Source organism: Punica granatum, chromosome 1, assembly GCF_007655135.1.
Source record: "Punica granatum isolate Tunisia-2019 chromosome 1, ASM765513v2, whole genome shotgun sequence".
NCBI classification, from domain to species: domain Eukaryota; kingdom Viridiplantae; phylum Streptophyta; class Magnoliopsida; order Myrtales; family Lythraceae; genus Punica; species Punica granatum.
In genome coordinates, this window is record NC_045127.1 from 46,046,402 (window position 1) to 46,072,699 (window position 26,298).

At 38.3% G+C, this 26,298-nt stretch overlaps 4 protein-coding genes across 6 annotated transcripts; 2 read left to right on the forward strand and 2 right to left on the reverse strand.

The window, feature by feature from the left end:
* Positions 1–473: 473 nt before the first annotated feature.
* Positions 474–1,522, forward strand: LOC116206708 (ankyrin repeat-containing protein BDA1-like). The gene is made up of 3 exons (XM_031539505.1): positions 474–770; positions 1,102–1,160; positions 1,288–1,522. The coding sequence occupies exons 1-3, from the start codon at positions 474–476 to the stop codon at positions 1,520–1,522; spliced, it is 591 nt and encodes a 196-aa protein (XP_031395365.1).
* Positions 1,523–3,151: 1,629 nt separating this feature from the next.
* LOC116210422 (GATA transcription factor 26-like) lies at positions 3,152–8,103 on the reverse strand. The gene is made up of 8 exons (XM_031544291.1): positions 7,504–8,103; positions 5,975–6,343; positions 5,014–5,452; positions 4,844–4,916; positions 4,650–4,753; positions 4,307–4,493; positions 4,098–4,215; positions 3,152–3,770 (listed from the first exon to the last, which is right to left on the reverse strand). Exons 1-8 carry the CDS (start codon positions 7,541–7,543, stop codon positions 3,451–3,453), a joined length of 1,650 nt encoding a protein of 549 aa, XP_031400151.1. The 5' UTR covers positions 7,544–8,103; the 3' UTR covers positions 3,152–3,450.
* A 9,168-nt stretch (positions 8,104–17,271) lies between these two features.
* LOC116200717 lies at positions 17,272–19,967 on the reverse strand. 3 transcript variants are annotated; one of them, XM_031531594.1, is made up of 5 exons: positions 19,800–19,967; positions 19,325–19,443; positions 19,063–19,210; positions 17,944–18,054; positions 17,272–17,857 (listed from the first exon to the last, which is right to left on the reverse strand). In XM_031531594.1, the coding sequence occupies exons 3-5, from the start codon at positions 19,177–19,179 to the stop codon at positions 17,630–17,632; spliced, it is 456 nt and encodes a 151-aa protein (XP_031387454.1). In that variant the 5' UTR covers positions 19,180–19,210; positions 19,325–19,443; positions 19,800–19,967; the 3' UTR covers positions 17,272–17,629. The 3 variants fall into 3 exon arrangements, with proteins under 3 accessions (XP_031387454.1, XP_031387445.1, XP_031387438.1); XM_031531585.1 differs by lacking the exon at positions 19,325–19,443; XM_031531578.1 differs by lacking the exons at positions 19,325–19,443; positions 19,800–19,967 and adding an exon at positions 18,256–18,555 and having other exon boundaries at positions 19,063–19,198.
* Positions 19,968–22,014: 2,047 nt separating this feature from the next.
* Positions 22,015–25,364, forward strand: LOC116200709 (arginine/serine-rich coiled-coil protein 2-like). Its single transcript, XM_031531567.1, has 3 exons — positions 22,015–22,420; positions 23,557–23,892; positions 24,071–25,364. The coding sequence occupies exons 2-3, from the start codon at positions 23,603–23,605 to the stop codon at positions 24,993–24,995; spliced, it is 1,215 nt and encodes a 404-aa protein (XP_031387427.1). The 5' UTR covers positions 22,015–22,420; positions 23,557–23,602; the 3' UTR covers positions 24,996–25,364.
* The last annotated feature ends 934 nt before the right edge of the window (positions 25,365–26,298 follow it).

The following is a 26,298-nucleotide window of genomic DNA, read 5'->3' on the forward strand; positions in this document are numbered from 1 at the left end:
GAGAATTTAGAAGAATATCAGAAGCTTTATCCCATGTTTCGAACTGTAAAGGTAACAAGAGGAGTGCTCAGTAGTTCTATGTTAGGAGGAAAGGAAAATCTCACCCCTTGTTTATGAAAGTTCTGAACTTCGTATAAGACTCGGGACTCTCGCCCTCGATGTAACTAATTGAAAGTCGCTAATCCTATGGAAATTGTAAACAGAGGAATGGATGAGCTGAATGATGCTGCACGAAGGGGTGACACGGGCTTGTTATATGAGTTGCTTGACCGGGACCCCTGTGTCTTACATGGGATGGACAATATAACAATCATCGAAACTCCCCTTCATATAGCTGCAAGCGTCGGGAACACCCTCTTCGCCATGGAAGTTGTGATGCTGAAGCCATCATTTGCGTGGAAGCTGAACACCTTGGGCCTCAGCCCTATGCGCTTGGCATTGCACGCTGAAGGTGCCTGACTGTGAGAGCGCTGATGACAATCAACGCCGCACTTATTCGTGTCAGTGGATCGGGCGGGAGGGCTCCCTTGCACTTTGCTGCTGAGATCGGACTCACGGATCTCTTGGCTGAGTTCCTCTTTGTTTGTCCATCGTCCATTGAAGACGTGACAGTTCAGTTGGAGACTGCAGTGCATATCGCTGTGAAACGGGTTCAGTTAAGAGTTCTTTTCGGGTGGCTCCTCAGGATCAACCGGGAAGATGTCCTGAAATGGAAGGACATAGATGGCAATACGGTCCTGCATATCGCAACCTTCTCAAGCCAGCTCCAGGTGTGCGATTCGTTCAGCTCGCTCTTGCCATACAATAAACTGCACTTTCATCTAATAAGTTTAAGCTTTAGGACATAGATGGCAATACTGTCCTGCATATCGCAACCTTCTCAAGCCAGCTCCAGGTGTGCGATTCGTTCAGCTCACTCTTGCCATACAATAAACCGCACTTTCATCTAATAAGCTTAAGCTTCTAATGGTTAACCCGGTCTCGGCTCTTCTTACCTTTAGGCCAACTTTAAGCTTTTAGATTAGTTGATTGTGATTCTCTAAAACATTATCAATCTCTCTAATGCGATAACTTTCATTAGTCCATTCGTGTCATATGAAGGTGGTGAAGATGCTCGTGAAATATGTCGAGAACACAAAGAATTGCGACAACATGACCGCGTTGGACATATACATGGAAAAAAGAAGGCCAGCACCGGGATGAAAAACTCGGGAGGGTCCTCTATAGTGCAGCGAGGAAGAAATGGATCTGTTGACACACTTTCTTCTCATGGGCGTGGCCTTACAGCCACGAGTTCACGCTCGGGAAATACTTCAGTGCTGATCTTTGTTTTACTGAGAAGTGGGAGAGATTCTTGGGGTTCAGCATCGATAACGGAAGCACAGGAAATGACAATTCCGGGGGTGTGGCCCTAGCAGTAGCCATCCTGATCGCCACTGACACCTACAAAGCTATTCTCAGCCCTCCCGACGAGTACTGGCAGGAAAACCATACCGACGTTCTGAACGATATGAAACAATAGGCTGGGCAAATGGTCATGAATGGACTGAGGCTCGCGTTCTTCCTGGCATCCAACAGCATCGCATTCATGCTGTCTTTTTCAAACATCCTCATCAATATACCCGGCCTTCATCACAGCTTGCCCCTCATTGCATCCGTGTGCTTCCTCCTAGTCACCTACTACATAGCTCTTGCAAGCAATACCTGGCAGTCGGACACCACGGAATGCATCTGGAAGCTGGTGTTGAACATAAGCACTTCTGTGGTTGCATTCCTGTACATTCACTTTGCAATGGCTCTAAGTCAGCTCAAGACTAACAAGTACTGGGTGAATAGTCCAAAGAGGCACATCCAGGACCTTGCAAGTTTCAATCAGCCCTGCCCCTGTGGTGACCAGACCAAGAGGTTCTGCAGCAGCGGTGCTCATGACGAATGAAATATGAACGGCAAGAAAGCGGTGCACACTGCCTCATCAAAGACAAATGTTGTTGTCCAACCTAAGTGCTAGACTTCGATGTATCCTATTGAGTTCGGATTTAGTATCATGTTAATTCATACAAGGGGTGTCGTAGTTGATCTTCGTCTTATGCGAGTTAACTTTCAGCAATTCTTGGCTTATATCTTGTGGAATACGAAAACCATTTCAGGCTGTTTTTGCACTCTTTAAGGAATTCAACCTTCTGCAAAGCATGTTCAAGCCAAACCAAAAGGGTGCAGTAGGGGATGAATAACAAAATCACATAAGTCGAAGTCCTGAACGGTAAGATATTCTTAAATTCTTCTGAACGATGGAATTTATCGCTCTTCTCACAAAAAGATGGCAACGCAAGAGGGATCACTCATGTTCTAAACCAGAACTCAATGTCCCATGGAATCATCAGATGTGTGAGATATGAGAGAAGCCTTATATTACCAGGTTGCCCGTGATCTTAATCCCGCCATCGTGCATAAACCATAAAGTAGATCACCAAGGAGATGCACCCAATTATCCTAACGTATATCACTATAACCAGCTGTGTCTGCGAATTGCAATATTAAAATCGATGCGTGTGTGCTCGTATGTACGGTTTACTTCACCATTATCTGAACAGGTAGAGCACAAGTCCTGATAGAGCGAAACACAAATCCTTTTCTAGTTGGAACACATTCGCTCTTTGTTCAAAGAGCTTGTCATGATCTATCTTCTTCCTTTGGAGATCATTACCTCCTCCAACATTTGACACGGATATTAATCGCAAATAGAGGTTGAATCTCACATAATATGTAGTTCCCAGCCCGTCAAAGCTCCCAGGCCTTTCTTTTCCAAGCACTTGTGTTACATGAATTATTTTTTTGGTCGGGACAGGTCCCATTAGATTGATCAGTAGTCCACGGTCAGGTGTAAAATGCAGGATTCCAGTGCAAAATGTGCCTTTCGGTCCTCTGTTCCATTTAATTCATGCTGATGCGATGCTGTCCAATGTCTCCACTCGGAGTGGCAACAATGACCCAAAAGCCAGTCTATGATGGGGGTATCCCGTCAAGCGCTCCATTCAAATCCTGCCTATGCCTCAGATTTGAACTATCCTCATCATCTGCCTTTTGATATAGTCAGCCATGATAGAAAAAGCTTGTGTAGCAAGCAAGCTATCTCAATACCTTCTTCTGCAAGTAATTAGAAAGAAATTGAAATTGCAAAGACGGAACCTTTGAAGAGTAAACCAACTCTGCATCCTGAACTATATATTACAACCTGTTAAACATCCTATACAGAAAAACGCAGCCCAATCTGTACTCATCCCGAGTTCGGAAAAACGTCAAGTAGAAGAAAGAACAGAGCCCATCAAACCTCATTCACAAACTGTCCGCGGTTCGGATATTGTTTACTCAGTCCTAACCATCCAAAATATTTCTTCAAGGCCACATGCCTAGTATAGACCTAGTGAACCGGGCAATCCCCGAAAGGAGGCATCATCTGGGATGCATAGGGTACTGGTGCACTGAACTGCTACTAGTACTCGCCAGTTGGGACAGTGAACCGAAACTTGGAGCTGGGTGCAGAAGCTCTGCCTGAGGAAACGAGCTATTCGACGGCACGTTGAGAAGGAGATCCTGATCGGAGTTCTCCTCTACAAATGGCGAAGGCTCGAGCATGAGGGCACTGCCATTGGGAGGGAAGGCAAATAGGCTACTTGGGCTGAAGCAAGAGCCATCATTGTCCGTGAACTCTCTGTTTTCATAGCTACCCTTCATGCTGGGCCTTTTCGGGCTCGTCATCATCACCTTTCCTTCTGAAGATAGAAGGAAATACTCTTCAGAATAGTTCCAAGTTAAAATTATTGATTACCAAGACCTAGAGATGGAAGATTAATGTGAATTTCGACCTTTCTATCAAAAATATCCACATACATGCCTCAAATTGACCTGATTAATTCCCTTTTCTGCCAGTTACTTGAAGACATATAGCTAGAGAAAGTCCAATGGGGACGTGATAACTTGACCGTTTTAGGATTTCAGTTGCAGAGATTGTGGAGAGTTCATTGGTTTCTGAACAGATGACACAGTATCACAATTCACTAAAGAAGAAAACTTGGAAGAATTTATATTTCAAGGCTAACCTGAAAAATTCTGATTCTGCACATCACGTGGTCTTTTCCCTCCAACTAAATTGCTGGATGCTGTAGCTCGAAGCGTACTCAGTCCAGCAGAACTATTTTTGGAGCTATTCTTACTTTCCTGTATTGAAAATTTATACATATGATCAGCAAAACAAGATAAGATTTTATTGATCTTAGTATTCCGTGTAGTAAACTGTAAATTTTTATACCTCGAGTGAATTGTGGGATTCAACCTCTTTACGCTTCATTAAGCAGAACAAGGCAAGCTTCTTTAGAGTCTTACAATCTTCCGCTTTCGCCCCAGAATATGAGCCAACAGAGAGCCCATCAGCGAGCAGCTGAGGGAAGGAGGACAAGTTCTCCTTGAATTCTGAGCTACCAAACAAGCTTCTGAGGCTGCACGAATGATTAATCGAACACGAAAATTAGAACATAACCCATTCTCGGGAAGTCGGGCTTCCGAAGACGACTTCCATTCCTTGAACAAATCAATTCAATGAAGCGAATTTTGCAGAACTAAAATGAAAGACAATAAAGGGCAAGGACAATAACCTCTCGGGAAGTCGAGCTTTATCACCCGAAGGTATACACTTCAGAAGCTGCTGTTCCTCCTCATAAGTTAGGTGCTTCATGAACTCCTCGGCATTAATAACATCCTTTACCAATCACAAAGAGTATGTCTTATCATTAGAAATATTTGTAATTACAGGAACTTCTGCATAATGAAAGCAGGTAAAGATACTTACTTTAGGATTTATAGTACGCAAAGCGGAATTGTGGTCTCCGTGAATTTGCAGGTTTTCATGCTGAGAAATGTCCCTACAATTTTAGAAAAATAGAAAGCATTAAAGAAGACCTAATCATCAGAAGATGGTTTTCTTCAATCATTTGCCAAGCAAAGAACAGCAGCAGTCACCTTTTGAGTTGTTCTAGTCCTGACCCTTGGTCGATAGGCCTCTTAATCTTCTCCATTCTGGGACTTGGACTCAGAAAACTAAGACCCTTACCACCTCTATGAGGAGGAAGGTTCGCTGTGCGAGAATAGGCCTCACTAGCTTTGTATTGTTTCCGATCTACTGACAGAGAACTTGCTTCAGATTCCTCTTCTCGAGCTAGTGAGCTTGGGCCTCTGAAGATCACTGTGCCATGTCCAATCTCAAAGGAGCACATTGGAGTTGTGCTCTCCAAAAGTAAGTCCTCTTCAGAGGACCCGGAGAAACACGAAGACTGCTGCTCATGCATTATAGCATGCAAGTCTTTCGTGAGTTTCTCAACTGACGATTGTTTCAGGCGGTTCACACATGTTCTCTTCCTAGAAGGAACCATTGAGTCCCACACAACTGACTGAGCTGGACCTGGAAATAAAAAAAATACAAGTTAACTAATGATAATCTAATCTTTCCTCCTTTCAGAAAATCCATCTGTCGTTACAAATTTTGAGAATTAAAGGCATGAAACAAAGAATGAACACCTAATCATTGAGGTCTATAGGTCGAGAAATACACAGCATAACTTACCGCCACATTATACAATTAACAGATAAAACTATAAAATGCATGACAAGAAGTACCCGGCAAGAAATTTATTATCATTGTTCTGACAGTCTGGGATATAAGACATGCAAGAGGTTCTCATCCAATTTTCCATGACACGAACTATTTGTGGTATATTATTACATTTATCAGTTACTTTTGCAAGAGGTTCAATTGAATGATTAGCAGGTTAACATTTTGAAAAGAACTGCCAAGTCCTCCATTAAGTTATCCACCAGATTCTCTCCATGCCCAATCTAACAATGAAACGAGTCCTCAGCACATCATGGGACAGGATATTACAAACACAGAGAGAGAATTTTCTCAATTGGTGAACGTTCCAACCTGTCAGATCACTAGCATCAGCACTTTCAAACTGGACGTCAGAGTTGGACATGGCAGACCCAGAACTCGATCTATTACTCATGTCTTCCTCCACAAACTTAGGGAAACCCGAGTTATATTCAAGTGGAACATCCCCATTTGCTAACATACTATCACTGGCATGCTTTCTCTTCAGGAGCTTTACTTCCTTGTTCTTGTTTATGGATATGCTCTTAACTCGGGCAGCCCTATGGTCTTCATAGTCCATAGGATCCGCACGAGCGTGCAGAGGAGTGTAGTTCAATAAGGTTCCTTTTGTTCTCCACCGGGAGCCGCACGCATTGCAGAGGACTGGCTTGTCCGGTGGCCCATTACGCCAAAGAGGGGTGCCTATTGTTAAGGAACAGAGAAATGAAAGACTACATTATTAATAAAGAAATAAGAAGAACAGCAACTTCACAGTGCTTGTTAATCCACATTCTTGAAAAGACCATGAGAAGAAACTAAAATATATACGTAATGGTGAGAAAAGTGACGGTTCGTACGTAGATGAACACAGGAAAATCAAGAAGCTCAGAAAAGCAAAACAGCTTTCTATAGCATTTGCGCAATCTAGTTTCTTCGCGCTTGATACTAAAGAATCCAATTTGACACAACACGATGAACAACGAACAACCAGCACATGACTGAGCAATTGGTCACTGCATGTTCTCAGTGAATTTAGATTTTAAATCAAAGGTAAGACCTCAAGTCCAGAAGCAAGTCACCTTGTAAGCACAATGTGATTGTTTTATCAGAATAACGAGTTTAAATGTATGAACTCAATCATCACCAGAGCAACACTCTAGTCAGAAAGCCAATCAAACATTCGTGGATATTTCCAAACAAGCTCGACCATGTGAGCATTGACTTGCAAGTCATAAGATACTAGGTGCTGATCATATTGTCCTTGAAGTATTGAGTATTAAGATCAACACGAACAAGCTTCTCCAATCACTTAGTGTTGCCCCTCAACTCAGAGTGAACCGATAGAAAAATGAGACCTAAAACTTCAAGTTATTGAATTACTCAAAACCACAGTGCAGGCATTTAGATTCCTCCTGTGAAGCTTCTATGAACAAGTTAACTCGCTGTCTCTCTAAGCATATTTTTCAGATTGAATTATGTAACTCTGCATTGTTTCGCACTCGAATTCACGAGCAACCAACAATGTGGGAGCCACGTTACTTTTGCTACATTTTTGCAAACTGCAACACCTAAATACTCAGAATAAGCATTCTGTCTGGAGCCATATGTGACGAGTGAAGAGTTGAACTGTCAAAGAACAGACACTGCGTATGTATACAAGTCATGGACGGTTGAGACAATGAATGACAAACCAAAAGGGAACAACCACTAGTATAACTCAAACCAAAAAAAAGATTTCACTGCAATTTGAATTCCATGATTTATAGAACTTAACCATCAGTTCATCACATCCACAAACTACCCAGAAAAATCTTTTGTAGAACACTGTCAGTCGAAAAACATGGGAGGAACCAACAACTCACTTGTAACTCCACAGTGATGGCAAGGGCCTTGCTTGCCCATCTATTCTTCCTTCCTCGTAAAACAAAGTTTACACTAAAATCGACGGGAAAACGGTCGGACGATGAAAATCTTATGGACAAGAAAGGTCAGAAAATAATTGCAAAAAATTTGTGCAAAAAAAAAAACAAAGAAAGAAAAGATCAATTTCTGTTCAAAGTTTTGATGGGGGCGGCTATACAGTATACGCTGCTGGGCATCTACGCCTCCTCCTTCTCTGCGGAAAACCCAGAGAGAGAGAGAGTTCTGCAGGAAGAGAACAACCAAGAACCGAAATACCCAGAAAGAGTATGTATGTCCAAAAATACAGTCCCGGTGAAGAAATCAAGACCAAAGACCAAGACAACAGCAGGAAGAGAGAAAATAGAAAAATCTACAAGGAGTGAAGGGATTGAAATGGGTGTTTCGGCCAGGAATCTGTACAATCCAATGGAAGAGAAAAGACCATTGGAGGAATCTAAATAATGGCCGGGAGGGGGAAGGAAAAGGAAGATGAAGGAAGGAAGGTGTTGAGAGAGAGAGAGAGAGAGAGAGAGAGAGAAGGGGGTGTGTCTCTGTGTGTGTTAATGTGACCTTTCCTCTCTTTTCTTTTGTATTTTGTGTTATTGTGCGTGTGAAGTAGAATTTGCGTATAAAAGATTTGAATTATTTTCTGCTTTATTTTTGGACTGGAGGGAGGTGATTTTGTTTTTTCATTTTTTACTTATTTATGGATATAATTAAATTGTATAATATATGATCAATATATATATATATATATGTGTGTGTGTGTGTAGATTTTGAAATTTTTCTTTAATCCGTGATTGGGGTGATGTGTAGAGGAGGAATATTGTATTGCTTATCCTTCTGATTGTGGACTTTTCTGCCCCCCTCTAGATAACAATAAATTTCCAAAAGCCCCTAAATAGAAATTTCAATGGAAAGGGCCATAAAAATAATGATGATGATAATATGGTTTTGTTTTGGAGCATTGGTTGAAAATTTCAGAGAAAGAAAAAGAATAGGGAGAAAGAAACAAAGTGGCGTTGTTTGGCCTTTCCATGGAATTTTCTTTCATGATTTTAGGACTGAAAAATTACGACATGAAATGGAATGAAATGATATTAGCTTGTATATCTATTTCTTTCTAAGTCCCGTTCATTTCTTCGCACCAACTATGAGTTATTACTAGTCAATAGTACTTTTTTTTCATCACTAGGATTCATTCTTCAAAGAAAATTCCGCAATGTTATTCCACATTGAAAAAGAAAATCCATCGAGATTTTGTTAACATAAAAAAATGTTTCAACACCGTCCGGACTATCGAACGACCCGGATAATTTTACCGAATTACCCTAGCAGGACGTAAATTTCTTCGGTGATTATATATATAAATATATAATAATGTGAGTGGTCTTAGGAAAGAACAATAGCCAAAAAAAAAGGGGGGGGGTCACTATCTAAGGTCACATTGAAATCGTATAATAGTCACGGCCCCAATCCAACCCTTCTGGTGGTGCTGTGGGAACAAAGTCATGGGTTGCTCCCTCCCACCGTGCTTGACACTGCTAGGTCACCTCGGACCAGGCCCGGGATCGCGCCACGTGGTCGACTCAGCAAATCTAAGGGTGATTTAAGCGCCCGTGACCTAATTGCAATTAGTAGGAAGGTAGCTTTATCGTGAGGGCCCTAATTGAATGCAATGCAAAGCTCAAAAGCAATGCCATGAAAGTGAAAACTTGACGCAGATCTGCCCTCCAATCCCCGTTGACACGGTTCCGTCTCCAATTCATTGACCAATTAATTGGGAATTTTAATTATGATGGGCCAGAAAAAATAGTATGCAATAACTCGGAGCACATATAATTTACCGTGCAAGTATCCAGTTTTGGTTAGGCAAGTAAGATCGAAAAAGTTAATGGCCGCGATTCTATTAGGAAGTGGGATCTTAATCTACTATCCATACCACGAATATAAGACTGCGTGGTTCCAAAAGAATGATATCGGGTGAAAAATTTTATCTTTTTATATTTTGAATTTGAATATCGAAATTTGCATCTATCCATACCAAAAATATTATGAAATTTACACCATATCCCCCCTCGAATTGATTCTCGAATATCTTGATACATTATTAGAATTTGCATTATTAGAATCACATTGATCTTCTTCTACTTAAGCATTAGTTCTGCACTAGATATTTGCCGGCCCTATAATATGGTGCATCGGTATCCTCCTGAATCGGAATCTCGTTTCATTAGATATCGGGTCGAGTTTATCTTCAAATGATAAGTTCTTAACATTGCGTGGTCAAAAAAGGTTCTTAACATTACAAAGAACGATTCAATGTTGTCCATAACAGTTTATTATCGTCGAATTGAGTTATTTTCGACCCTAACTCACAAATACGAATTGTTTGACGTACAATTGCGGTTTTTTCACTATAAAGCATTAAACATACGTAGCCATTGTGCAAGCGTTTTTCTTTTTTTATTAATTCTTAAAATTGACAATAGTTTAATAATGATATATTTTTTTCGCCTTTAAATCATTAAACTATACGTAGCCATAATTGTAAAAGATCTTCTTTTTTTTTTTTGTGAATGATGGTATCCGAAAACCCAATTGGGATCCGACTACCAATTGAGCCAAGTCGACCCACTAAAGAGTAAAGTTCTCTCAGCATGAATTTTCTGCATTCACAAGAACTCGAATTTGAGATCTTGTTTAAGCGGAACAATTACCAAACAGCTCAACCAACTCAAAGATTTTTTATTTTAATTCTTATAATTCACACAAACCGTAAATTATTTATGCCACTTAGAACCATTCAATGACGGTTCGGGGTAATTTGGTCCAAGAATTAATAGGAGAATTTTCGTTTTACTTAGCAGCGAAGGGTCAGCAAGAACATTTTGGATATTCTTAGGCTTTAATCTATATATATATATATATATATATATTGTTGTAATCCACTCAATTAAATAGGGATAAAATAGTAAATGCTTCAATTTAATTGGGGTTAAATAGTCAATGTATTAATAAATTAGTATGTTTTATATAGAAATTGAATTATTGTAATTAAAGAAAATATGTCCAAATGAAACATTAATGAAGAATTATAATAACTTATTGTTATTATAGAAATTGAATTATTATAATTAAAGAAAATAAATCCAAAAGAAACATTGAAGAAGAATTCTAATCATTTATAAGCAATTTTAATTTTTTATTAGATTAGCGTTTTGTATAGAAACTGAATTACTGTAATTAAAGAAAATATATTCAAAAAAAAACATTAAAGAAGAATTCTAATCACTTATTATTATTCTACAAGCAGTTTTATTTTTTATTAAATAAATATACATAATTTTAAAGAAATTAAGGATTATAAAACTTTACTTAATTAATTTTAATAATCATTATTAGCTTTATAAAAGTTAAATTAAAGAAAACTCTCATCGAGCTGATTAATCATTTTATCTAAAATTATTCAAATTTATAAAACTTAATATATGAAATATGAGTGACAAAAAGACAATTGAGATAACATAATATTAATATTTGAATTTTTTTACATGGAGGTTATTAATTACAATTTTTGAGAATTTGATGTTTAAGAAAATGTAATGTGTTTTCTAAAATAATATCATTTTCTTCATTCATATTTGATATTATAATTCATTTTAAATTATTATGAATTTGTTATTTTGTGCATTAATATTTGAATGCTTTCAAATAAAGAATATATATAATGAAAATTTCAATTGTGATATCAAGATTTGTAAAAAATCTATCTAAAAATAACCACTTTAAACAATAACTCATACATTTCACGGAAAAAAAACTAATTATTTTTTCACCCAATTCGGCATACTGGACTCTTTGTACTAAAACAAAAGCTCCAACCTTTTAAGTTTCAATATAATTACGTATTTACCATTTAGAGGGGTTCGATTTGCCGAATTCAACGGAAAAACCAATGCTCACACGTAAATTTTTTAATGTATTTTTCTACCCAAAGATTTTGACCAAATAGAAGGCCAAAAAGAAAAAAAGGAAACCAATTACATAGATACAGCTCACATTTTGATGAAAGCACGTTCAGAGTTTGGGCGGCTAAGGAACCCAAATTTCTCTTTTGTTTTTTTTTTTTGTTTTTTCTCCATCAAAAACCTAAAAGGTGATTAATTATAATGCAAATTCTTTTGCCTCGTCTTTGCACGCTGTATGTCCCTTCTTTATATTAGTAAATAAGAAGATTATTGTACAATTTCTTAGCAGGTAATGTTGGTAGATGTTGTTTTCTTGGTTTTTGGGTGGAATAATAAGAAAAGGAAACCGAGTGATGAAAGAATCAAGTCATGCTCAAAATTGAAACTAATTAATAGATATGATTACGTGAAGCGTATTCGTGGAATATTTTATGTTACATTGAAGTATTTCTTGGTCACACTTCAACGAAAACGTCGTGTACTCGCCAAGATCATGTCCTTCAATTAGAACATCTCAATATTGAACAGTATTTATTTTTTTCTTCAATTCGTTGGGGTTCTTTTTCTAAAATTTAGATTTTTTTTATTTGCTTAGAGATTTTATTAACTATCTTTTGCAACGTGGTGTTGTAAGTTTTGGATTGTTAAGGTTTTCTTTAATTTTTGGACCATGAGAATAATGAAAGATTATTTGGTGCTTATAAATATAATTTCCTTTTACTTATTTGGTGTATATTTATCAGGCCGAACTTCTATAACCAATACGATTCCGAAAAAATAAGGCTTGGTTTGGGAGTGTTATTGTTGTCGTAAAAGTGCTGAAATACAATTACTAAAAAATAAGTGTTAATTTTAAAATAATTGAAAGTGTTTGGAAGGTAACAATTTGAAACTTATGATATAAAATATTTGAAGTAGAGGAGAAGCAGAATTAACCTGCTTGAAAAAAAATCATGTGTTTAACAGCAAAAATTAACCAATCATGATTTTGACCTAATTCATCAAATAATATTTCTGCTTAAAAATCAGTAAAATAAACAATTGTCCAATCCAACCTCTACCCCATTCCCAAATGAAGCCTAAAGTAGGCTCTCCACGCTACATCCAAAGGAGTTATAAGAAATCTCGTCACTTAACCATGAAACCGATCCCTTGGTGGTAACCGGGCACTCTAATATATCAACCGGTACCAATATCAAGGATTCCGTTCGTTCTACTAATACAAAAACTTGGACCGCTTCAATTTCAATTGTTCGAACCTCTTACATTCAGATAGGTGAGCGAGTTATCTGGTTGGCCCTCATATCAAAATTAGGGAGCGGGATAAGGCCGAAATCCGGATAGGAAATTGAGACAGATTTGTGAACGTAATGAGTACCTCTAAAACGACTTAATCAAACTAGAGGGGTTACTTTGAAACATCCTGAAACTACAGGGGGCAAATGGAAATTAAGCTATAAGTTATTGGATCACCAAATATGCTGATCATGGTGGGCCACTGGGTTAAGTGGGCTTTTCCCTTTTTTTGGTGCCACGTGTACGGAGAATATGCTAAAGTGCATGAATGATGCCCTGCTGTAGGAAGCAGAGAAGCTCCATTGATAGGAAAAATAGAATAATATGAAAAATGAGTTTAAAAAAATCTCTTCCAAAATTATATAATATATTTTATTTATGCCAACAAAATGATGCTCGAGTAGCGTGCAGTTATAATCTCTATGAAGAGAAAGATATAAGTTTGAATCTAAAAAAAATATTGTTAGAAGGGAAAATAACATTTAATACTCAATCTTTTTAAATAGTGAGAGTACTCCTTCTAAAAATTTTATTTTACACTAAATTTTTTTTATTTATTTATAAGTAAATAATAATAATAATATATCATGATTTTTTTTTTGGGTAAAAGGCAAGAAAGAACGTAACCTTGCAACAAATCAAATAGTTCTTCTCTTTTTCTTTTTTCCTAATGTGCAAAAAACATGTAAGTCATATCCAGAATAGCGACATGCACCACTTTGGAAAACTCGTCGAATCTCGACCATGAAAACGGAATTTTAATCAAAAGGGTCTCATTTTTTGAATTCTAATAGGGCATGTTTCCAATTGGAGCAAACAGAAATTTTGTTATTTAATTAAATTATATATTTGTGGGGTGATCTATAAATCAGAAGATATAATAATAATAGAATTATACGATAGTATCTGACTATCGAGGTTGAACTTATGATGGTGAATTCAATATTCACAACACGTGAAAATACGTTTAACATTGATATTCTCTAAATATTAAGCACAACTCTCGTGGTCCATCCTTTGCAAAATGTGCTTTTGGAAAATCGGGGATGCTCCGGGGAATCCAAAACTTATCAAATCCTTCATATCATGATTGCCCCGTATAAGAAGTTTGCTTACAACTCTTAACGAGAATACAACTTATATGGTCGGACTTACCATCTCCGTGACATTTAAAAGAACAAATATAGTCTCTTACAATTATACAACCATAAACTATTTATTACAACATATATCCCGGAGAAGCCTTACAATTGCTAGGTGGTTAGATGGCCTTTTTCATGGATGTTTTTATATACAAGAATAATTCCAATGGAGACTAAATAATATACCCCAAAAAAAATGAAAATAAAGAAAAAGGCCAAATGTTGAAGAGATGAAGAAAATCACTTTGTGAATGTATTAGTGGGTATTGCCACCAGTTCTTGTATTGTTCCTGTCACAGTGAGTACACGTTAGATGATGCTTTTCCTTAATTTAATCAATGAAGGAAGAGAAACTAAAAAGCATATCTCTAATCCATGATTAAAGTGCCTGAACATGTTTAGTGGGCACATGGATCATGCGATTGGACAACATATTACATTTTTCACCACATAATTCAACCCATATTATCGTCGATGCCATCCGTATCATATTCCCCGTTCCTTCAATTTCCGTCCTTGAGAAAATTAAACGATGCCCTCGTCACTTTTCAAGGACAGAGATAATATATCTTCTAATAGCATTATATAGAATGACCAGATCACTATATATATCACAATTAATTGCAAGAAATTCAGCCAAAAAGATAATTAATTGCAAGAATATTAATAATAAGATAAATTCTTCTATATAATGAATTTTACTCTATTGTTCTTTTAATTACTTCGTTAATTTGGACCTCCATTCTTAAGTTTTTCCAATGGCCATTTAATAATTATTTGAATATAAACCAACAAATATGGTAGCCCCACCAATGTCCAAACATCACAAAGACGCAATTACCTCTTTTAACTCTTTCGTAGTATAATATAAAAGAGAGCACAAACCTTTGACTCATCACACATAGATATGTCCATCATCTTTTGCTAGGTCCAAAAGAAGAGGCCATGCCCTTTCAAGTGGCATGACCATGTATTATACCCCTCTCATATATATATATATATGCCAACCGCAAAGGTGATGACAAGTGAAAGGCCCTAAACTCACCCTACATAACACACATGAATCCACTCGCGGGACCCACCCCGCCTCATCTTCGGAAGGGCCCACCACGTAAATAAATAAGAAAAAAAAAGGGGCCAGAACTCGTCGGGTCGAACCGATAATCAAGATTGTCGTGCGATCCGATTCATAACTTTTCTCGGCCTTTTGGCTAAGATCAAGTGTTCTATTCTAAAGATCATAATGTATGCACCGTAAATATTGCTATCAAAAGCCAAGAAGGAATCGTCATCGCACTTAATTCGCGATTTTTTGGACCTCGGTTAAAAGCTCCCGGTTGCATCATGGGTCATGCTGGTTTGTAGACTCCACACCTACCAATCTATTTGATCAGTGCAACCTTTTGGCCCCAAAAAGAAGTTAAATTACACAAAAGGGCGAGTTCCCATTTAGAGATGGAGGACAGGTAAAGTTATGGCAAATTTTCCAGTTATAAAGTTGATTTATAAGTTTAGTATAATAAAATATAAATTTTAGTGTTTAATAAAGGAGCGCGAATAGTCTCATTAAATATCGAATATTAAATTTCTTAATTATCAGGTAAGGACATGCGCCGCTGCACAACATTTTTTTTTTGACAAGATGTGACAAATTTTAAAGAGATGGAATTAGGGGCAGTGATAAGAAAATGAAAATCATTGGGTTTTGTCATGTAATAGCCTGCCAGAAAAAAAAATGGATAACTTAATATATAAGCTCCTAATTTGGACATCTAAACTGCTCCGTTTCTGTCAATTAAGGGGCAGAACATGGCCACTTCAGTGATCATCATCATCTTAGAAAACAACACTATTCAATTATTAAACAGCAAATCCCCCCACATCCCCACATAAATATAAATAAATGAGCAAATGGTTTCAAGAATTGATATGAGTAAGAATCATTATAGTACACAAAACCTATGTTATGGATCCATCGTAAAAGAAAAACGACTGTAGGCGTGAAGTTGATTAAAATGTTATTCGATGAACCGAAAGGTGCATAAAATGATCTTCGTATTATTAGTTCTTTGATTACTTGCTGGCGTTCCCCCTGAATATGCTTTTTTTTTTCTTTTTCTTTTTTGTTTAGGTAGGATTTATTTTCTTTTTTTGGGCATATGATGAAGAGAGGGGGTTGCTTTCACATTAGCTTTGAGCTATGGAAATGGGTCTTTTTTTTTTTTCCTTCTTTCCAACACTTCTTATTTTGTACTTCTTTCCACCCTCTCTCAGATTTCTTTATTGAGGCCAACTATTCTTATCTTTTGATTCAATCAAAGCCTCTATCTCTCTGTCTCTGTTCCTTTTCAATTCTTTTATATTTTTCACTTTTTGTCCATAATTTGTTCTGAGAATTTCTCACAATCAATTAAGCATCTACGGCTCGATGTATAACCACTCCACTAGTTCCTTGAATCCTAAATGAATTTTCCCAATATAACCTTCCATTTGCTCGTGCCAAATCAGTATTTCCCTCCGATGGAGAGTCGGGATCCTCTGAAGTTGAATTTAAGAGAACAAAGAGTCCAATAAAAATGCAAAAAGATAGAAGGTCTTCATAGATTTATGTTCCTGGACCATGTGACCCCTAGTTATGGTAAATACACTATTCAACATTGCTTCGATTGTAAGCAACAGTATACTTTGTCAATCCTGTTCATTTTCAGCACATACATACTCATAAAACTTCTTATATATGTGTGTGTGTGTGTTCATACCTGTATAATACATAGCCTATGAAAGTGACATTAGACACCGTGAAAAGATAACTATGTTTGCAAGCTCCAATGAGAATGAGCTAAGAGCTATCATGTCCCACTCTGCAACTTGCACAAAGCATTTCCTGATTAATACGAATTTTATACGTAACGAGCTTGCTAAGCCTGTCATCTCTTCGGCTTTTCCGGAAATGAATTTGCATTTGGTAACTTGACTTTATGAACCGAGGATGACTTCAAGTAGTAACTCTTGCTTTCAGTAGCGAACGGATATCTCAGTTGGGGACCAAAAGCAAGAAAATTCAACTAGGATCGACACTAAGAAGGGCGGTGGGCTCTGATAAGGATTTCAATCGACAAGATGCAAAGCATGGATTAGGGAAATCAACCAACTTTAAGCCCTTTATGTTTTTTTCACTAAACTAAGCAAGAGAGAAACGTTGGAGTATCTTCACAATAAAATACCACTTTTTCTGAAAGCTTACTGAATAGAAGGCAGAAAAGTCATCCCATTTTGCAAAGTAAATTTTGCAAGTAGAAAACCGAGATACGTCCGAAGATTCCATCGACTCATTTTTTTTGTTTTCCTACCTATTATATTGACATGATAAGATCGGAACCAGTTATCCGGTCCTGATGGTCCAGCAGGCCCAACAGTTCAAACAAATGAATATTGCTTCTCAAACCCAAATAGAACCGAACGGAGATGGCTCGAACATGGGGTAACTGCTCCAAGAAATGTATTCTAACTAAAAGGAGAGACCAAACACTTGGATGGCTATTCAGATTCTACCTAGGGGTTTTATGACCAAAAATGCATTTATAATGCACAAATTTTGTTTTCAGACATCAATTCTTATTGTATCTACCTACGTGTTGGCATCACATTGGAGAAGGTTGATGCTTTGCATGGCCTGCTCAAGAGTTTGCTGCCTTCTCTTCATCAGCACTCTGCTTGGGTTGGTTCGGTTCTCCAGCTTGATTCACTTTCGCGAATTTCTCCATCGCCTCTTTCTCAAGCAAGGTCTGCCTCTGCATGGCTTTCATCATCTCCTTCATTGTCTTCTCCTCTCCCTCAAGCTGCATTTTCATGATCATCTCAGCTTGCTTGTCAATTGGCCCGAAGTACTCTTCGATGGCAGCTTCCTGTTTCAGTAATAGAAAATTACAACCTGACCTGACTGAGAATCTAGAGACTGGTGCAGACAGAAAGGTTTCCAGTGATTGCTTACCGTTTCTTCAAGCTTCTTATTTAATGCTTGCATCTCTTCAACCATACGGCGAACCTCGGATAGAATAATTTGCTCCGGAACCTTATTTACAGCTGCTCTTTTTTCCTGAGCCTGCATGTTTGAAGTCCGATACAAGTCAACATGAAAGGTCAAGGACCTGAATTGAAGTCCCATATGAGAGAGAGACCAGAGGAACTAAAATCTAGAGATTTAAGAGGGGGCACAAAATGATGTTTACAGTATGATAAATCAGTGCTTCAAAGATATCCTTGAAATAGGGGCCAAATTTATCAACTTAAAAATAAGACAAACCCGAGAAGAAGTAGCATATTCAAGTATCATCAACCATGCAAATCCTATCTCCAGGACATGTGTGGACTTCCTCCTTGGTGATACACAGAAACAAAAACATATCCGTTCAAAGCTTAGAATCATATGGAACGATGTTCAGAGAGAGTACATGACAAAAGGAACAAAACATCAATAACAAAGTACGAACAAATGATTACCTTCAGTGCGTACATGGGATATATGACAGGCTTAACAAACTAGTAGTGTAACATAAGCAAGACTACTAGACTTTCAGTCAGAATCAAAGTTCAGCTCACGTCCCTATCAAAGCAATTATTTTTTACGCGGATATCAGCAAAGATATTGATGAAAACAATGATAGTCGAAAAGCATTTGAACGGTGCCAAAAGCAGTCGCAATGCAAATCTTCATAGTGTTTCAGAGCTAAATGTGGGTGGAAAAGAAAAATAAGACGATAAGTTTGCATCATATATAAGACATTATAATATGAACACAACAATAGATGGACCTTAGATCGTGTATCTAGTTATCCAAACATGAAGGTATTGATGTTCACTGGCATGAAAAATGCACGCTATGACATAATTCACAAAAGTTCAAAGAGATCCGTAACTTCAGTTGATACAAACCAAGTTAAATATTACACAAATATCAAGAACTCGTGATTGTAAATATACCCTCTTCTCACCATAATCTACTCAAGAGAATGAGAAGACAGCTTCTCACAGAAAACTATACTGTGGTTACTTCACACTCTTAACAGAGCAGAACGCATCAATAGAGATGGCATTGAAGTCAGACAATCACCTGTTTGATACGATTCTCGAGCTGCAACCTGAAAGATCTTATCCTCCTTTCTTCATATCCAGAGAGCACCCTTGCATAGAACAGGGCTTTTCTTCCAAACTCAATAAGCTTATTCATAGTACTCAACCCTCAGCAAAACAGAAAAGATCTGCAAAGATAGGTTAACGCTCAAATTTCCTGCAGCCTCAAAGCCTTACATTAATGTTCCGATTCTGGGTATTGCTAATATCATCATTAGTTTGGTTTCATGAAAAATGGCTACCTTGGTCGGATCGTAACAAAACTAGACTCTTTGCTTCAAAGAGCTCTCAAAGAAATCTCGTGGTCCAAGCACAAAAGCGATTATTGAGCATTCCCGGCACCACACCGCACCATTGTACACTGAACAAACAGAGGCGTCCGAATCCACTCAAGTGAAAAACTGATCTCAAGGACATGTTTTAAGAAACTTCCCAGCGGCCATAGTAAATCTTGATTCACTGAGAGAGATTACACACAACCTCATCCCCACCCCTATTCCAAAATTTCGATCTCACCCAACAGAGCACTGTCCCACGGCAAAATTCAACCATTTGCAGATCCAGAAATAGTCCCAAATCCCTGAATTTGAGCTAGATGGGTCATCAGCCCACGACTTCTAAAACCCACAATAGCATAAATCTCTTCCAACTCTACTCAACTACAGCACTCAATCATACACGCGCACACTAAAGTAGAGAGGAGAGAGTGGAACTGACCCCAGATCGAAATCAAGAAGAATTGCGGCTTTCTACGCCGAGGCCATTCGACGGCTAACCCGAGCTTCTGTCCCAGCTTCTGCCGTGGCGGAGAGACGACTGGGTCGGTCAGCGCGGTTCGTTGGTAATAGGTTGGCCGGAGGTGGAGGAAGTGAGAAGCGAGCTTTTGGACCCCGACGGTGTACGAGATGACAAGAAGGGGAAATTTTTATTTTGCACCCTCAAATTCGGTCTTAGTACTATCTTGCTCCCAGAAAATCTTATTATTCCAAAATGCACCTAAAAGTTTTTTGTTAGGACCATTTTACTCCCTGAGGTTTTCATTGTCCCAATATGCACCCCAAAGTAAGGACAGAGATTTGTCCCATTATACATCAGTATATTATAGCTCAGTCAAAACCCTCCCAGCCTGACTCCTTCGGTGATAACTGACAAGTATTTTGGTGGAAAATAGATTTAAGCTCTATGAGATCACTGGGAGGAGTTGAGAACATCCTATGCGAATGCGACTGTTAACGGGTAAAGTCATTGAGGTCATTTATGACATTTTCTATCAAATTGTAAATAGAAGTGTAAATCATGCAAAATGAAATAAAAGAAGCCCAACATTTATAGTATATTGGGCCAAAAAGTATTTTAGAGTGGACAATAATCTCAAGGCTATTATCCTATAAAACAAAATAATAATGTCCCGTTTGGATTCAGAGTTCGTTGATTTTAACTTTAACTCAACACACTACACAACAAAAATATACATTTTCCAATTCAAAAATTTTAACTTTAACTTTAACTTAACACACTACACAACAAAAACACACATTTCCCAAGTCAAATTTATAATCACATCTCATTTGTCTTTTTCCACAATCAAAATTAAAATCAAAATCAAAGTAACTTTAATTCCGAATCCAAACGGCCCCTAACAATCTTAAGGCCAAAAGGTACAATATTGAGAAAATGAAACTTTTAGGATGCAAAATGCTCCAAGGACCAAAATTCAAGGTGCCAAATAAAATCTCCCCCACGGCAAAAGAGTTTTAAGAAAGGGATTTATCATCCAAATTTTTTCCTAAGAAAACAATCAATGTGGTCCTTCAAAGATCATAGTGTTATCAATTTGATCTTTCAAAGATTTTTTCCATCAAAATAGTCCTTTAAAGATCTTATTGCCATCAATTTGGTCATTCAAAGATTTTTGCCATCATTATAATCCTTTGAATATCATATTGCTATCAATTTTGGTAATTCAAAGATTTTTGTTATTAATATGGTTCTTCAAAGATCATTCCGTCCATCAAATTAATCCTTCGTTAAAACACAGTTAGTATTGGTTAACTCCGTCAAATAATTTCTATTAAAAAAAGAAAAAAAAATCTATCTGCTGAAACAAAAAATCGACAATATTTCTGAACTCCAACACATACGCTCTGATTCTATCAACCGCCTAATAGTTTCCATATCCACCTCCATCTTCATTCATCTCCATCTTTCCTATTAATACTGAGAAGAAGAACAAAAAAACTAAATAGATACGTACATTTTCAGCATGAACATATACATACTAAGTGTTACAAAGAAAGCATGAGAGAGACAGAGAGAAATTTTTCTTCTGTCTAAAACTTTTTTTTCTATTTTTTTTAACTTTCATAAAAATTATTTGACAGAATTAAGCAATTATGATCTTTAAAGGACCATATTGGTGGCAAATATCTTTGAAGGATCAAATTAATGGCAATATGATCTTTGAAGGACCATATTGAGGGCAAAAATCTTTGAAGGACTAAATTGATGGTAATATGATATTTCGAGGACTAAATTGATAGTTTTCTCAATTTTTTCTCCATGAACCAAATTCACTTGGTCCCAGTTGAGAAAGGATTTGAATGCAGTAATACAAGGCATTGATTTAGATATACGAGATTTACGGTTTGATTTTTATCAGTGAGACTCATGTACTCCTATACATGACTGGAAAAATGATCATTTAGTTCAAGGCAAGTTTTCAGTTCATTTTGAATCTCAAACCTTATCACAATCATTGTCATCATAGTTTGTAAACGAATGATCGGTGACACTGGTTAAACCGTAAACACCACACAGACAAATAAGTGGATGACATCTAGTACGTGTACTAAGTTGGAAGCTCGAATTGGCATGAGAGGAGAAGGTCTCATTCTGCATCTCGAATTGTAGTCAGGGAATTTTTCCACAACGCATTGAAACGCACCTAAGTCATGCTCGATCATCCTACTCCAAAATCGGAATTTCAACATCGCATGCATAAAATATTTGTCGGGAGATCCAAAGAGATTCCCGATTCAATTCTTAAGAAGGACGCATCGTGCCTTCATATTTTCCCGATCATATTTATCCTCTTCTAGAACCATTGATTTCGTTTGTAACAAAAAAAAAAAAAAAAAGAAGGAAAATCTCCCCACAAATGAAAAGGGAGATAGACACGAAGGCCGTACCATTGCAGGACATTGATATGCAGTAGCATCATTGCAGGAAATTGCAGCCCTGTCGTTCCATTCAACCCCCCAACCCCGATCATATATATTTCTGCCGTGCAGCTGCCTCTCTTCTCTGTGATCGCCCACGTCCTTCCTCTTCCTCCTCCGGTGAGTACTTTTCAGGGTTTTTGTGTTTTGGCCGTCCATTTCTATGGCAATCCGTAGCATTATCTTGTTTGCAGAAATATGGTGTGTGTGCTGATTTGTGAGGCTCTCTGGCACAGCGTTGTGTGAAGAGCGATAGTGTGAGAAATCGAAAAATCTTCTTGTTTTATTTCGCTTGTTTATGTCGGACGCACCGATCCTTCTGTTCCTCAGTTGATCATGGTAGTGCCCACATTTTCCTTTCGCTGGCTTCTTGTTCTAATGCATGTCTTAAGTCTCCGGCCTCTGATCTTCTTTGTCTTTGACCTGTTTGTTTATTCCATATCGTACATATAAATAAATAAATAAATATATATATATATATATATATATATGTATATGTAGAGTCTTCTGATGAGTGGAAGGAAAACCCTTTCCACTGTAAAGCTTTTATCTTGTCCTTCGGAGTTGAGGGGATTTCATGTTCTTGAGAGATCTTCTTGCTCCCTTCCTCTGTTCTCCTCGTTTTTGGGAGATGCCCCGGAGAGTGGTCGGGGTCAGTTCTGGTGAGCCGATTGAGAACATTATTAGGCTTAGAGAAAGGTTCCATCGGTTGAACAAGGGCATGAATGCTATGAGAAGCAGCTCCACGTATAATAGTCCTTTTTATATGCATCGATTTAATATTATGGTATAAATCACGATACAAACCCAATGAACTTGGAATTCTTGGTTAATATCTGAACCAATCAACTTCCGGAATGATTTTCAATGTTCATGCTAGCAGTGGACAATATTTGAACTTTGATGTTCTTTACATGCCAGTGATTTAGTAGTGGAGGAGAGCTACTGGCTAATATTTGTTAGACCCACATTCGCTTTGTCTGTTTGCCATATTATGCAAAGAAGCATTTCCCTTGGAAATCACGACAAGTTAGCAATGTTTCTGCCTTTCAAAACTGCAGGCTACAGCAAAGAACGAACATTTGGGAGGCTGTATGTGTTAGACTATGGAAAGTAGTGAAATGAGTGATTTTCTGGATTCTGATTGCTTAATTTTTATTTGGTTCGAGGTATCTTAGTTTGAAACACACTACTTGTTTAGGCTTCAAAATGCATAATGCATCTCCAATTTTCTTTTCTGTTTTTGATGATTGCAGGTTTAGAGGGGCCTCTGATTGCACAAGGGAGTTGTCGTTTCATCAAATGAATACTAATGAAATACCTCCTAAAAATGCGGTTAACATGGAAAGCGAGTCTAATCTAAGTGCCCATGAGCCCATCTCGAGCCATGCCCTATTATTATGGCAATATGAGTTTGAACAGTCATTAATAGACGAGCAGCTCCAATACCAGCAACAAGCTGTTGCAATGGAGGCCAGCATAAAGGAAGCAGCTTTGCAAGCTGCAGCAGGGGCTAACGAAGCTGCGAAACTGTTAAAAGAAGAAACTGATACTTCCATGGTAGATCTTGTGAAGGAATTGAGCTCCAGGAGGTATAATTTAGAATAAAAAGTCGTTGATAACCTACCAAAGAACTCTTTTTTTTCTTCCTCTCCCTGTACAGGTTTACTGCATTTGTGTATATCTGTTCTAACTTCTCGGTTTGCAAAAAGTACAAAAATAGTTTTTGTGCATTGTGTGTTTGTTTAAAACTCCTTGGCTTGTCTGTAGGCTCATTGAGGGAGTGGAGCTGCAGTCACTGGATTTAACTTCAAAGTTATTGAGATCCAAATCGATACCTATCTCTCCTATAAGGCTTGAGAAAGAAGGCAATGATGAGGAGAATGGTCAATCAAGAAGCCGAGAGACCAAGGAGATGAGAAGTAGGAAAGGTAATGAAAGTGGAAGCAAACATAGGAGCAGGAGCAGGGAAAGAAGTCCCAGGAGCAGGAGCAGGAGCAGGGAAAGACGAAGACACAGGAGTGGAAAAAGACAGAGACACAGGAGCAGAAGCAGGAGTAAGGAAAGACAGAGAAGCCACAGGAGCAGGAGCAAGAGCAGGAGCAGGGAAAGGAGAAGCCACAGGAGTAGGAGCATGGAAAGACGAATGCACAGGAGCAGAAGCAGCAGGGACAGAAGGAGATGCAGGAGCAGGGAACGAAGAAGACACGGGAGCAAGAGCAAGAGCAGGGAAAGACATAGGCACCAAAGCAGAAGCAGGGAAAGGAGAAGCCACAGGAGAAGGAGCCAGAGCATGAGCATGGAAAGACAAATACACCGGAGCAGAAGCGGAAGCAGGAAAAGGAGAAGCCAAAGGAGCAGGAGCGGGAAGAACTGGAGAAGGATAAGCTGCGTGTCTAGATCACCACCTAAGGGGTCTAGTCGAGTTGACTCTAGTTTCAGTGGGGGTCGGGATTCCAGGTCCCCCTCATCTCCTTGTAGAAGCAAACAGGATTTGAGGATGGAGAGCAAGCAAAAGAACAGCAAATCACTATCTCATACACAAATCTTTAGTCCCAGGAATACAAAACCTTTTTCGACAGGAAAAATTGTTGAGAAAACTAAGGTCACAGAGGGAACGGAGAAAACATCTCAGAGGTCGATTTGCAGTGATGATTTTGGTGAGCGAGAATCTAAAGGCAAAGAAGAAGCGTAGCAGGAGATCATTGCTCATGCTCAGGGACTGGGAGTGGTGGTTGGACTTGAAAGGCCGTGAGGAAGCTGTGAGCCGAGGAGAAATTCTTTGGTCCACTGGATGTGTATTGGAATATGGAATGGGTTTCTTATATCGGAATCATACAATTTAGGATCATCTTACAAGTCTCTGCCTGAAGAAAATAGGAGCAGCACCAGTCACGTTTTGTAAGCCGATATGGCTATTCTGGCACTATTCTGAATATGTTAGGAAACTGATATCTGTAGCAAATACTATCTGTTCACTTAACCGTCGCTCTTTGCTTTACTTGAGTTTCTGGATTGATCTGTCGTGGAGATGGGAGTAAATTGAATTCGGAGATGAACTGCCTCTGAACCTTGAGCACAATCCATCGCTTTAGTGTACAAATTCTGCAGAAATTGAACGGGAAAAATAATCTGTGAGCTGCAAGCATTCGGACCATATGAATGGCGATCTACAAATCTGTAGGACCATCTGATTTGGAAGGCTGATGAGGCTTCTTCAAGTGATTGTGGCCATAAGCGAACCAACCCTCTTTTGCTGGTCAGGAACATGACGGTTTGGATCGATTAGGATTGGGAAAAACTACACAAATGATGAGGACAGCAAAGTGCTTCTGAATAATCTCAGTACATGGACGGACTGGAAGATGATCACTGGGTCCATCCGTTGCAATTTCTCTTTCAAAGGAAACCGAACGCCGTGATTCATGCTGACAGTAAAGAGTGGGTAATTCCTCTTCAAAATTTTTTAGGCATCGGATCTCAATCCGTTTGGCACTTACAGTGAAGAAAATAACCAGTGTGCACGAGAGATAATCTACTCTCGAGACTGGCCCCTTAGTCTCAACATAGCTATGTCAATGCTGATCGAGTTAATCACTTCTTATATCATAATCATATCCATATTCTGGCGATCAACGAGTTATATGTCCTTCAACCAGCTAGAACGGTGTTATGTGCAGGACAGAGTTGAACCGTATTTTGGATGTCTGATAACTATCCATGGATCCGACCGGCAAAGGACGGCAAGCCGTGCTCAGCTTATAACTGGGGCTTCATCCCAAACCGATTCCTATGAATATTGTTGCTCAACGGTCATTCAACATGCTATTTACACTAATTATCTTGTGGCCATCACTCCCTTTAGCATCCCCGGAATCATGTTCTCCTCAAACATACGAGCCCACACATACCCATCACGTATATTTATGGCTGTTTATGTATGTTAACAGGAAGCATCAGTTCCCCTAATGTAACAATTTGTTCGGACCTCGACCTCA